At 40.5% G+C, this 13,965-nt stretch overlaps 1 protein-coding gene across 1 annotated transcript in view; it reads left to right on the top strand.

Annotated features, from left to right (window-relative positions):
* Positions 1–6,020: 6,020 nt before the first annotated feature.
* FSHR (follicle stimulating hormone receptor) overlaps positions 6,021–13,965 on the top strand; it is an 86,951-nt gene continuing 79,006 nt past the window's right edge. Inside the window, exon 1 of the mRNA XM_026845328.1 lies at positions 6,021–6,221. Within this exon, the coding sequence (XP_026701129.1) occupies positions 6,037–6,221 (185 nt within the window). The 5' untranslated portion in view covers positions 6,021–6,036. The remainder of the gene's footprint in view (positions 6,222–13,965) is intronic.

Raw genomic sequence — 13,965 nt, 5'->3', positions numbered from 1 at the left:
AAGCAACTGACAGTGTAGGTTTGAGGAAACGCATGAATAGTCAGCCTCTATTTTAAACACCCTAGGGAGATATTTTTTTTTCTGATCCATAAGTAGAATCACAAAAGAATTCAGGTGGAAAAGGGACCCTAGGATGTCTCTGGTCCCACCTCCTGCTCAAAGTGAGGTCAGCTGTGAGGTCAGACTGGCTTGCTCGGGGGCTTATTCAGTCTGGTCTTTTAAACCTCCATGGAAGGAGACAGCACAACCTCTCTAGCAACCTGTGCCACTGCTTGACTGTCCTCAAGGTGAAAATAGGCAGGTCTACTTGACACTACAGTTACACAAGGTTTCTCTTGTCTCACATCTCTGGCCTCCAGATATTCTTTGCTGGCTGGGAAAGGTGTCAGGGAAGAATATATGATGAAAAGTGCAATTCTAGGTAGGCTTCGGTGTCTCTAGTGCATTATTTTGGTCTAGTCAAACCCACTCACGGACAGTGCAAAGAAAAAGTACTCCTATAACTGTGCTTCTACAGACATGTGATAGAAACCTAGCAGATGGGCTGCATCTTTTATTATCGACTGGGGATGAACAGACCCGAACCTAGGGAGCAGTACTAGATGGGGTGGCAAAGATTATTCACTGACTTTAGTGTTGTCTCTTGCATATATCTCCCGTGGTCTGAAAATACATGAGGTGGTTATATCCTCAGATTGCCTCTGAAAAAATCACATAGGTAAAGGGCTGGGTGGGAGCTCATCAGCCATCAAAGCCATAAAAGTACAGGGGCAGAATGAAATAAAGTTGTAATTCCCCTGGTCCTCCAGATCATAACACGAGCACATGCTCACTGCTGAGAAGTGTCAAAAAAACCCACTAGAAGTGTGCAAGGCCCTTCTGCACTGGGTAGTGTCCTTCCCTAGTCAAAGAGATGGGCAGGGCCTTTTACATCAGATTCTAATTAGGTTTTAGGGAGAGGGGTGGTCGATAAGAGTAGGGAAGCAAGAGATACAATGAGGTCCGTTATTGCTGCATTAAGCATGATGCCATGCAGCGTGCTGCTCTGCAGTCTGCAGAGGTGTTATTTAATAAGGCCAAGTTTTGAAGTCAAAAGCCAGACAGTCACACGAAATCTGCTTGAGCATAATTCCATACAGTTTCTAATCCTTTCCTCATACTGGTGTGTTTTCTCGAGTGAATGCACTCCCTCTGGTGGCTAATTTACTATCTCCATTTCACTCTGGTTTTAGAGAAGGTTGCATGCAAGCAGCTGGCTAAAAGAACTGAGGAGACATAAACTACTGCTTTTATTAGGCTAGTTTAATGTTTCGTGTTCTCAACACGAAGGGCACAGATAAAGTCTGGTCATTCAAATGTATTTAAAAATAATCCCTATTCATGGAAAAAGACAAAGCTAAAAAAAAAAAATCTTTTCAGAAATACTATTTCTGGAAAGAAGCCTAAAACACATTTTTATCAGATAAATGGTCTGTTGGCCTCAGTGATCTGCTGTTTTAAAACCCAAGATGGTCATCCACAAGAAGTAAATTAATGATGTGTCAAACTCCTTATTAATTTCCTCTTAGGTGTCTGTTATGTCTCACACTGCAAGCTTTTATGGATAGAAAACACTTTTTTCTGATCATAACATGGTAGTCAGGACAATAGATGCTATTCCTGCCTGTAAACCTATAGGGAGAACCTATGTGCTGGAAATAATCAAAAGAGCAAGAAATCTCTATTCTTTCAAGAATAAACTTCTTGTTGGATGTGGTTGGTACGTCATCTGTTCATACAGGCGATTTATTTGCCTACATGTTTTTACAGAACTCTCATGGTTAAGTAAAGGCGGTGTTGCAGTGGCATTCAGTAATTAAACACTATTCTGAGGCTGGGAAACATCACCAGAAAGAGTATTTACTTAATTAGCTGTCATGTTGTGTTTCAAAGGAGAGAAACACAAGCAGAAACTGCTGCGAACTTGCTTGCCTGGTGGTTGATACACTCCAACACCCAGTAAGCTTCCTGCCTTATGAAAAAGAATTGTTCCCATACCTCTGACAGCTGGATTTAGATGCTGAGCCAACCACATCTGCACCGTGGTGGAAGGACTTAGAGTCATTTCAGTATATTTGGAGCAAGTTTACTGAGAGGGAGAAAGCTGGTGTGGGTCATTTTATTTCCCTCTGTATCCTCATCAGCCCAGACAATGGTGTGACCCAGGACAGGAACTGCTGCTTCATCAGATCTGCAAAATCCCTTGGTCCCTCTGGCTCAGTGCTTGCAGAATTAGACCAACGTTAATTTTAGAGGCCAGCGCTGATGTTAGAAGCCAGTCCTATCAACCAGTCTCCTTTACTAGTGTCTTAAAAACGATCCCTTGGTGACCATATAACTTTGAATTAACTGTTTATCCCAGAAGCCATCTAATTTCATAATCTATAATATCATCGTTGAGTTGCTGTCATAATTCACTTAATTGCATGTCTGTTGCTACAGTGCTTCAATTTGGGGAAATTTCTGTTTCCTTACTCAGGAAAACAGTTTACACTCTTAAGGCCAATTTGCCAGCTGGAGCATAGTTCTTCTGCAAATGGATGCAAAGATAAGGCTCTTATAAATATCTGAAAGCACCATCATCTCTGCATTTGTACTTTCAACAGTATGTATCGCAATGACAGTGCATCGTAGTCGGCCGTCTCCACGAGATAGGTCCTTGCTGCTAGCACGTTTGATGATCTGAAGGTGGTAGAGTGCGTAGCTGGGGCAGGTCATACTTTTATGCAGTATGTACTTCAGCATTGCTTTTAACAAGCTACTGAGGAAAAAGTATGAAACTCTGTGGTGGCACAAAGATGTGGGGCGTATTTATGACTAGATTTAAGTAGCTCTTCTGGATCCCCTGCTACAGGTCCTTTGGCATAGTTGTAGCTCTAACCTCGTGTTCAAGGAGGACTTGTGAATGCAACCTCCAAGAGACCAGGAGGTATCTTGGCACTTTTTTCCCTTCCTTTACATGTATTTTATTCCTGATAGGAGACGATTGTACTTCTGAACTGGTAGAGAGAGATTCATCAGCTGATTAATCCATCCAGGGGACTGTAGTCATATGTGGCTGTGTGTCATGTGACAGTCATGAATAGAAATCAGGAGAGAAATTGGCAGTTGAAAAAATTAATAGGCAGCAGAGTCTATCCTTCAAGACCTTGGATCATATGTATAAAACAACTCAGAAATCCTTCTAAATTTTAGTTTGCTCCTGAATTAGTATTTGCTCTAATTATGAATGAAATGTCAGTTCCATTTTGCATACTATTCTGATTTTATTGAATTTAATGATAACTGTGTATTTCCCTCAGTCTCATCTCCATGGTATTTCAAAAGAATCTTGGGGTTTGGGTTTTTTTAAATTATTTAATGATCTCAGTCTTAACTATTTTAAATAAAAGTGGAGCAATGTGTATTGTACTGACAAAATGGCCTCACGAAACAAAATCAGGAAGGAGTCAACCTCCCTCCAATTTTTCTTCATTACGCTCATGATGTGCTTCTGGACCTGACCTGATATTTTAAAAGTCTATGTTTTACTAGTTGTGTTAAAATAAAGCACACTTGGTATAGTTTTGAAAATAACTAATAATTGGAAAGATCTCTTGTAAGCCCTACTGGTTTGGGTTTTTTTTTTTTATCTCCTGACTTTTGCATATAGAAGAATCATTACTATCATCTGAAACAAATTTTGCAGTTTGAAATATGAAACCCAAAGTTAATCAAATTGCAATGTCTTCATATCAGTGCAAATTATTTTGACATTCGGAGAATGTTACCACTTTTTAAACTATGTCATAAATATTACTTTCCATTTCATCAGTATAACATGCCCATTTATATTGATGTATTTCAGGATGAAAGGATATGGCTTACGTTCATTTGTAACCAAATGTTCTTGTGCTCTATATATTCATCAAGCTTCACCTTTTATTTTGTTGGGGGTTTTTTTTCCAGCCTACTTTCAGTCTACAGCTGTAGAAACTAGAGACTTGTTATTGAAAAGACAGAAACAGAAAAGCCTCAAATCAATTGTCTTCCTGCCATCTGTTTAAATCCTGATGTGTCTAGCAAGTCCAACCTATAGTGGGCTACAGCAATTTTTTTACTAAATGGGAGGGGTTTTGACCATAGGGTGGTCTTCTGCAGTTTTGATCCCATGGAGCATGAAGGAAACAAAAGGTAGTACTCATTTCATAAGGTCTAAGATTTTAAAGGAAAGGAGAGAGAAGGACGGATACATACATGAAGAAAATGTCACTAATGTTTTTTAATTTTTTTTTTCCAGCAGTCACTGTCATTCTTGTGAAACTGATTCAAGTACCTTAGCAAAATGGACTCTGTTTTACACATACAGCTAAATGAATACTCTTACAATTCATTACAAACCTACCATTGTTAGGATGAGATGGTCATGATTATTTTTACCTTTTTTTGTGTAAATATTATTGTTTTCATCTTGAGTAGGCTTAAATGAGTGGGGAAAAATAATAAATGTTTGGTGATATTTCTTAAAATTAGGATAACTCTTAGGGCAACTTCAAGAATTGAATTAGTTTTTAAAATTATATTTAGCTCCTCTCAGAAACATCTACATTTTGTGGCTTATTTTAAAGGTGAGAATGGTGGAATATTTCAGCCAGCATGCTTCAGAGAAGAGGTGGTGCTGGTTTATGTCTCATTACATTTGCTTATACTTTTTGATTATGAAAGAAGAAGAAAAACAACAAACAAACAAACAACAACAACAAAAAGAAAAAATAAAAACAACATAACAGCTGCTTTTAACAAGATTAAAATCTTTCCGAGCGATGTGAAGGATTGAACATGAGTCAAGTTCAGCAGAATTACCCATGGCAATCCAGCTCCAGCACTCACTTAAAATGCACGTTATTTAAAAGCTCTGTGTATCTGAAACAGCTATTTACAGTTTAGAAGAAAAAACAAACAAAATCAAAACCCACCCCAAAAAAAAGAAAACAAACAAACAAACAAAAACAAACCACAAAGCCAGCAAAAAAACCCACCTTTCTATCTCAGAATTCTCATGTCAGGTGTCTTGTAGACAGACCCTGGTTCCAGGTGATAACCTGGTGCAGCATGACTCAGTGACAAGAAAGAGTTTGCAAGAACCCTTCCTCGGAGTTTAACATTTGTATCAAGAAAGATATTTCAGCTCAGTCAAAAAGTTAACAAAAGAAACAAGGACTCAAAGACAGGACTCATTATGCAGGCCTTTTGATGATATTCTTGAAGTTGTTTTCCTCTTGCTGTTTTTACAAATAGTCATTCTGTACATTTCTGGGTTTTGGGTTTTTTTTTTTTTTCCAGATGATGAAATTAGTTTGCCAGTCCACAAGGACTATTAGAATCGTGCATTTTCTCCTGTTTGGGTTCCTATAAAGGTGCCAAGGAAAAGAGGAGATGAATCAGCAAGTGCATGAAGAATAATCACAGTTGAAAATAAAGGCGTGTTATTTAGCTCTGGCTTTAGGACTGTATAGCTTTTAATCTATCAAATAGATTATATAACCTATAAAAAAATAACACATTTCTTTTGCCTAGGAGCAACACAAAAGCGGGAGCTCTTGGATCCATGACGGGGAGCATAAATAGTGCCTCTCCTTCAGGGACAAATGTGCCTTAGCTGTAGAAAGTAAAAATGCTTTGTTGTCCCTTGGTCTTACCAATCAAGACATGCAAAATAGCATAGCTGAGAAGGAAGAACCTCTTCCCAGCACAGATAGCCAGTGCATCAGAAGCACCCTGCTTAATTCAGCTGGGGCCCATGATTTCAACACCACTTTAAATATAAAATACTTTTGTCATGGAAAATAAGCATTGTTCATCTCCATCCCTACTCTAAGGCCGTAAAGGATCTGGGGCCATGAACCCAAATTTGCTGTGAAGTCATCCCCCAAGAGCCACGTGGTTCGTCCCAGCTTTTGGGGCGGATCTTCCATTCAGGGAGTTGGTCTGGGAGGTCTCTGCATTCCTCCCTTTGAGATGAAGGAGACGGGCACAGATGTGAAGGCAAAGATGTCTCCAGCCCTCATCTGTTTGCTGGTTTTCCTGGTGGGCTGCTCAGGATGTCAGCACCACGCCTGCTGCTGCATGGGCAGGATCTTCATTTGTCAGGAGAGCAAGGTGGTCCAGGTTCCCCGGGACATCCCTGCCAACACCACTGAACTGTAAGTAGGGAGAGGGAACGTTTGCGAGCCACAGCCTTGTTGCTGGCTCCCAAAACAAACTGCTGCTTGGCAAGCCAAGGGTTGGGTTTGTAGGGAGTCACTCAGGAGACTTAACACCAGCTGTTTGGAAAGCACAGCCCTTCCTCTGACGCTTGCTTAATTACATCTTGAAGCTCCTCTCCGTTACTCTGATCGTGCTCATTTTAAGATCTCTGTTAAGAAAAGATATGGTACGTTATAATGCAAAGCGCAGACTAAATTTTAAACAAGCTTCCTTGGTGCTGTGACAGTAATTTGAAGCATAAAGTCTTAGATTTCTTTACAGCTTTCTTTAGCATTGTCGAAATGTGTAGTGCAACTTGTCTGCCCCACACAACTTGATGATGAGCATTTGTGTTTGTACTGCGGGAGCTTTCCAAAGGTTTGTGCTTGTTTGCCAAGAAGCAACTTAATGTTTTCTTTTTGAAATCACAAAGGCATTACAGAAAGGACTCTGATAAACATTCAGAGAGTGATCCTCCTCTATCAGAGGAGCAGCATGGCTGCAGTTGGAGAGTGAACAATGTAAAGATATCATACTATGTTATTCGAGGAAGGGTTTTATCTCTCTTAAAGCTTCTCTTTCTTTTCCATAAAGTAACATGAGCAACACTGTATGACACTGTATGGCACAGGCGAACAAAAGAGCTTACACAATGGCTAGTATGTAACTGTGCAAGCAATTGTTTTCATTTTAATTTTTTTAAAGCAAATTATATCACCTCTTGCCTACACCCACAGCTGTCTGGCATGGTTACAACCTAAAGCAAAAGTGAAAGGAGTAGTCCTGGAGAAAACCCTTTGATTAATAAGTGAAATGGCAAGTTTGGAGGGAGGATACAGCAAAGAATGATATGCCACTAGGTGGAAAAACATACCCCTATCCCGATTTAACACACCACAGTATATCCATGGTTACTATCGCACAGTTTTTCTAGGGCGGAAGTTTTGTTTCATTCAGGAGGAGTTTTTATGCTCACAGAATAAGTAGACTGTGGTGAAAACTCGAGAAAAATGTCTGAATTAACCTCAGAAGGTCAGTAAAAGTTTAAATCATTCTTGCAACTAGAGGGAAAAATAATCCATCTGTGGTTTAGGTCATCTAAATCCTGACTGAACTGTGCTCCGGGCATATACTGCTAATTTTGTTTAATTTTGCTTTGATTGTTTCTTTAGATTAAACAGTTAAGGTCTGCCTTCTAGGGATTAAGCAAAAACATTTTATAATTATTTCTGCAAAGAAGTAGAGTTTTATATTGCCAAAAAGCACCTGTTAGTAAAATGGAATTTGTTCACAGCAGATCCTTGTTAACTTCTCGAGGGTTTGTTGAGGATGCTAATTTGCCAGCTCCTCAGCATGAGTGTATATTCTCTGAAACAGGCAGACTACAGTGTTAGTGCGGCTGAAAATGGCGAACGAATCCTTTCTTCCTGCAGCACTGTGCAAATATTGGAGTTAGAATCTCTCGACTTTACTCCGTTCTCACTTACACAGACTTTTGTTTCCTTGGGAGGCAATTCTGGTCAGTTCAATTAGTGTAGCCCTGGGATTGATTTCAACATGGCTTAGAAAATTTTCCATGGAAACTATGCAGAGCTGCTTTGAATATACTAAGTGTTACTAAAGCCAGATAGATCTGAAGATCTATTAAGTGACAGGTAAACCCTAGATTTTTCCTTCAAGGTCAAAGGGGGACTCTAGAAAGGTGCCTTCTTATGCATCTCTCCACTGAATGCTCACTGGGGTGATTCAGGTGACTAAAATAGACTTTACTGCTCTAGGTGCCATTGCAAATGGACTCTTGGTAACAGAAAAATCTTGCTTTATGTTTCTTCAAAAAGCCTCCGTGAGTCAAAGGGTTTTAAAATCAGTGTAGCAACTTGAGCGTAGATGGCCACAGTGTCTAAGGACCCTGTGCGGGACACAACCAGAGACTTCTTGCTAAGTACAGCTCCTGCAAGGTACATTTTTCACTTAAGAGCTCATTCTGGGAGTGCTGGATGCCGTCTGTTTTCATTAGATGTAAAGGACGGGGGTATCTTCAGTACACTTCACCTTCCCTTATGTGGTCTTGATAGCTTTCCAAAGCTATCCTAGAGTCCTTTCCTAGTGCCTTTTAGATGTTGAATAACATGCCAGTGAAAGCTCTGGAGAGAGAACAGAAGCCTCATAAGCCTCAAGCACTTCTGTTGCTGTGTGTTTCTGTTCCACTACAGCTGTTTCGTAAGTCGGGACACTGACATGTGGCAGCCAGTTCCGTTACTTCATAAGAAAACTCAGGATTAAAGTAAAACTATTGCCCTTATCATTATCTTTGCTCTTTGCCATGGTTGGTTGGTTTTTTTGTGGGGTTTTTTGTGGGGTTTTTTTTTTTGAGGGTTGACCACTGACATATGCTGCTGTGATGGGTTTCTCTGTGGTTGGTTTCCTGACAGTGAGAGCTCATGCTCCACAGCAAACATGAGCTCTGCGGCATGGTACAAGAGCTGGGATTTTACTTCTGGTTGGATTGGCATCTGCTTTAGCAAGGGTATTGCAAAAGAGAGGGCTGGCAGCCTCTTACAGTGAGGGATTTCAGTTTGTACTTAGCACGTGGAAACAGAGAAGGGATCAAAACCCATGGGTTTTCATTACTCTTCTTGCTGCCACATCTACTTTTTCACTTACAGGCCAAAATCTCATGAGAGGGTAGTTACAACTTGGTTTGTATGTTGCTTCTTGCAGATTTGCAAACAACCTGTAGTTGGCATGCTCCAAGTGTTTGCAGGGAAGACTGTGGTTATTAGCTGTTTTGCTTTACAATCTTTGCCTGGAAGAGGACTTGGATAGAAGAATTCTTGGCATTTTTTTTATAGATACTAAAATGCCTGTGAGAAATATAAAAGGCTCTGATTTACAAATCTGGAGGTAATCCATGAGAAACAAGAGGCCAAAAGTTCAGATGGGAAACATAGCTTCATCTGTGTCAAAGTATTAACTATTAACTGCCTTGCAGAGTGAGAGAGGGTGAGCAACTCAGTAGTTGCCTAAGGCATTTTCCTCCTTGAAGATTTAAAACAGATTTAAAATCCAGTGTTGAGCTTTGTAATGCATCCTTAGTATTCATTAAGATCTCTTAGTCATTAGAGGTCTTGCTTTGAGAAAGTAATGTAAACAAAAATAAATTGCTCTCAGAGTAGAAGGGATCCTTCTTAAGATTTAGCAAACTACTTTAAGCAGCAATGTATGAATATCAACTGGGAATACAACTCAAAATCCTGTGTTAAGCTTACTCATTCTCTTGCAGCACCTTGCCTTTCTTTTGGGTTTCTTATCTCAGCAGTGCTTGAAATCCCTTGTATGGTATCGCAGGGAAATAGAGAGCTCTACCCTGGCAGCTAGGTGCAACCATTTGGGCAGTAGGCTATATCTCTGATTTGACAAAGTAAAGCAACAACACAAGGCAGCTTAAGAAGGGAGGTGAAAAAGGCTACTTCGTCCAATTCTGCTTTCAGTCCTGCAGAATTATGTGAGAGAAATGTTATTACCAGTATTTTACCTGTATCCTGTCATCAATGCTGTGATAAAAAGGTATCAGAAAATCGAATTTGGTCATGTTGTATTTGTTATAAAGAGAAACTACCTCCAACTCAGTTACTTTCCTGATTTTCCCCTGCTCCTAAACTTTACTCCCATGATGTTTAGCCTTCCTAAGTTGGCATACAAGTGTGGCAGCCAGCAACAGCATGTAGATGTTGTCCAGTTGGTTCCTTCTGCCTCCAGTACCATGGAGCTGTTATAAGAAGCATCTCTTAAGAATGAAAGCTCCTCAGAAGAAGCTTGCAAACTTGAATATGTGACTCAGATAATTAAAAGTAATTGTTTAATGTGTTAGCATACCAGAGGCTTCAGCAGAAGAGTGATGCCAGTTTGAGAAAGGAGCAACTGAGGTGACTGAAATAATTGATGACAGAAATGGTCCATCATTTGGCACCCATCTGTCAAAGTGCTATCTAAGAGGAAACTACAGGTAAAGTAAATGAGGTCTGGGCTTGATCATGTGGTGCTTTGTGTTTTAAAAACTATTCTCCGGCTTCACTAGCCAGTTTAGCCATTGTCAGAGTGGTTTAGAAGTATGTTATACAGAGTTTTTTCTCCTAGGCATCTGTGAAGTATAAACAGTGGGGGTTTTTTACTTGCTTTCTGCATAGGTGTTTGCGTACAATTGCTCAAGGATATTTATTTTAGACTATCAAGTCAAGGCTGAGTAGATGTCTGACCACTAAAACAGTGGCTGCCTTGAAATAGCAAGTTCTGTGTTATGTACTGAGTCAGATGTACTTTCCTGCGACAGAAGCTGCAAATGATGTGAACAGTAGCTGCAGCACTGTTATTGACAGCAGCAGTTAGGAAATTTTTTTTTTATGCTTTCACACTTAAAGTGGAAATTACATTGAAACCTGCAAACAATTACAGTTCTTGCTCAGGTGTTTATACTGCCGGACTGACTAATCTAAGTAAGACAGGGTGTAGAGAGAATAAAGTAAACTAACAAAATGAAGACCCACAAAGATTTTAAGTCCCTGTGTTATGGTTGTTAATCATTTATAGTTAATAAACCCATATATTATCAGAAGGGCATGAAAATATTTGCACAGCAGAGTATATTGAGAATGTATTACATGGTATCTAAAGTGCTTTGCTTTTGCTTTTTGTTTTTGTTTTTGTTTTTTTGGGGGGGTGTTTGGTTTTTGGTTTTTTGGGTGTTTTTCTTTTTTTTTTTTTGTTAAAGCAGCTTTGCTTCTATTAGGGTAGAAAAAAGTCTGCAGTTAGTGCCACATTCTTTTCCTGAATTTATGATCAGTTCATACTTTGAAGCAAAAAGCTATAGAGGTTGCTGTACTATCACTGGCTGTATATCGGTGGAGTGGTCCAACACTTACACTGGATTCTGTATTTGACATTTTCATTGGGAGGATAAAAAGAAATAGGCAAAGTATAAGGAAGAAAAAAGAAAAGGAAGAAAGTGACACTAAAGGATAATGAAGTCTGCAAGGCAGATCCTCAGCTAGTATAAATTACCAAGTATATATCTCTACAGAAACATTCCGTTTCAAAAGCTTCAGAAGCTTTTCAACACGAGGAGGTATGCTGCACACAATAGGAGTTGCTTTGCAGTGCAGTACTCTGCTGTCTTACTTGTGATTCTATGGCAATAAATACATACACGTGAATTTCACCTGGGTTGCAATGACTGCAGCTTGATGAATCTGAGAGATGTATGATTGAGTCCGATATGCATAGAAGTGTGCCTATATATCTAATGTATCTTTGAAATGAAAGTGTATTCACTTAAAATATAATAGCAAGTGTGTGACTTGTTAAATCGCTAAGGTTTTTGAAGGGAAACACATTGAAAGCCAAGATTTGATTTTGATTGCATGCAGCACTGAGAGTGTACTAAGGTCTGTGCCAGCTGATGCCCTTTGCTGGGGTCAGCTACAGAGAGATTCTCCTGAGATACCAGTTCTGGCTTTTTCGGCAACCTCTCTCGCACAGACACACAAAAAACAGAGGGCCCATGACACATCCCCGCATATCCGATACCAGGCAAAAGGGATTCCTGGGGCTGGTCAGCTCCACATCCTGAAAGAAAGCCTCTCTGTTAGACATGTTAGGTATATTCTGCTTCCGTTCCTACAAAGAATAAAAACGTGCCTGTTGAATAAGGTTATCATCAATGTTTTTCTAAAATGTTGGAAGATTAAACCAGTAATTTGTAGGTGTTACATTTTCTTGTCTTGAATACAGTGTCTTCATCTTGGGTGTCTCCCCATTCCAGTCTTGTTTCATATAATTATAACCTAGGAGAGTTTGACAGTAATGTTATTCATGAGATGCAAGCTGGTAAATACCAAGGTTTAGCGCAGAGGCACAGCAAGAGAAAAAAGGCCTAGTAAGATCAGAAATAAGTAATTTTAAACTAAAATGTGGTTTAAATGGAGAAGTTGGTAAGCCTAGGGGACATTGCAAAGTAAGATGGAGGTCTGTCTTTTACTTCTCCAACAAGAACATGAATCATGAAGTCACTGGTGTCATGCAGAAGCTAATTTCCTTTGCTCTGAATGGTATGCCACACTAAACTCTTCAACAGTATGGATGATTTCCTAGCTTCATTTACTCCCCTTGTTACAGCCTCTGACAACTCAGCAGTTTTCACTGCACAGAATTACACACTGTATTTTAGACATTGTTGCCTTCTCTTTTCTAATATTAAAAAGTTTTAACTTCATCTCTCATCCCACCCAGGGAAGCCAAGACACTTTGGCACACAAAATCAAAGCTGGTTATCATTAGCATAGTCAGAGCTCTAAGGAGGGTGCTTCTATGAGTTTGAAAGACATTAAAGTGCTTATGTGTTTCTGCATCAGCCTTGCTGAGCTGCCCTCCCATCCTTTACATAGGGAGCTCAGGATATTTATACAGAAGGGGATGCAGAAAGGTGTATGTCTCTCTCCCTTGTGCTCTAACCCAGCAGGGTAAAAGCTGCTGAATTTGGAGAGCCACCAACCCAGGACAACCCATCCATTATCCCTGTATCTGCACCTGTCCATGCAATATGCTTTCAGCCTCTCAGTCATGTTTATGAATGACAGCTTGGGAATTTGAGTTAATCATTGTCAGGATCTGGCTCTCAGCAAAGTGATTTCAGCATTGCAATTCTGAAGAATAAAGCTTACTATCTCCCTGAAAACTCAGGCCATGAGAAATGGAAGGAAGGAAGGAAGGAAGGAAGGAAGGAAGGAAGGAAGGAAGGAAGGAAGGAAGGAAGGAAGGAAGGAAGGAAGGAAGGAAGGAAGGAAGGAAGGAAGGAAGGAAGGAAGGAAGGAAGGAAGGAAGGAAGGAAGGAAGGAAGGAAGGAAGGAAGGAAGGAAGGAAGGAAGGAAGGAAGGAAGGAAGGAAGGAAGGAAGGAAGGAAGGAAGGAAGGAAGGAAGGAAGGAAGGAAGGAAGGAAGGAAGGAAGGAAGGAAGGAAGGAAGGAAGGAAGGAAGGAAGGAAGGAAGGAAGGAAGGAAGGAAGGAAGGAAGGAAGGAAGGAAGGAAGGAAGGAAGGAAGGAAGGAAGGAAGGAAGGAAGGAAGGAAGGAAGGAAGGAAGGAAGGAAGGAAGGAAGGAAGGAAGGAAGGAAGGAAGGAAGGAAGGAAGGAAGGAAGGAAGGAAGGAAGGAAGGAAGGAAGGAAGGAAGGAAGGAAGGAAGGAAGGAAGGAAGGAAGGAAGGAAGGAAGGAAGGAAGGAAGGAAGGAAGGAAGGAAGGAAGGAAGGAAGGAAGGAAGGAAGGAAGGAAGGAAGGAAGGAAGGAAGGAAGGAAGGAAGGAAGGAAGGAAGGAAGGAAGGAAGGAAGGAAGGAAGGAAGGAAGGAAGGAAGGAAGGAAGGAAGGAAGGAAGGAAGGAAGGAAGGAAGGAAGGAAGGAAGGAAGGAAGGAAGGAAGGAAGGAAGGAAGGAAGGAAGGAAGGAAGGAAGGAAGGAAGGAAGGAAGGAAGGAAGGAAGGAAGGAAGGAAGGAAGGAAGGAAGGAAGGAAGGAAGGAAGGAAGGAAGGAAGGAAGGAAGGAAGGAAGGAAGGAAGGAAGGAAGGAAGGAAGGAAGGAAGGAAGGAAGGAAGGAAGGAAGGAAGGAAGGAAGGAAGGAAGGAAGGAAGGAAGGAAGGAAGGAAGGAAGGCAGGCAGG

The sequence above is a fragment of the Athene cunicularia genome (assembly GCF_003259725.1).
Source record: "Athene cunicularia isolate RWA chromosome 3 unlocalized genomic scaffold, athCun1 chr3_part1, whole genome shotgun sequence".
Taxonomy (NCBI): Eukaryota; Metazoa; Chordata; class Aves; order Strigiformes; family Strigidae; genus Athene; species Athene cunicularia.
Note: the sequence above shows the minus strand (reverse complement) of the source record. Positions and strands in the feature narration are given on the sequence as shown.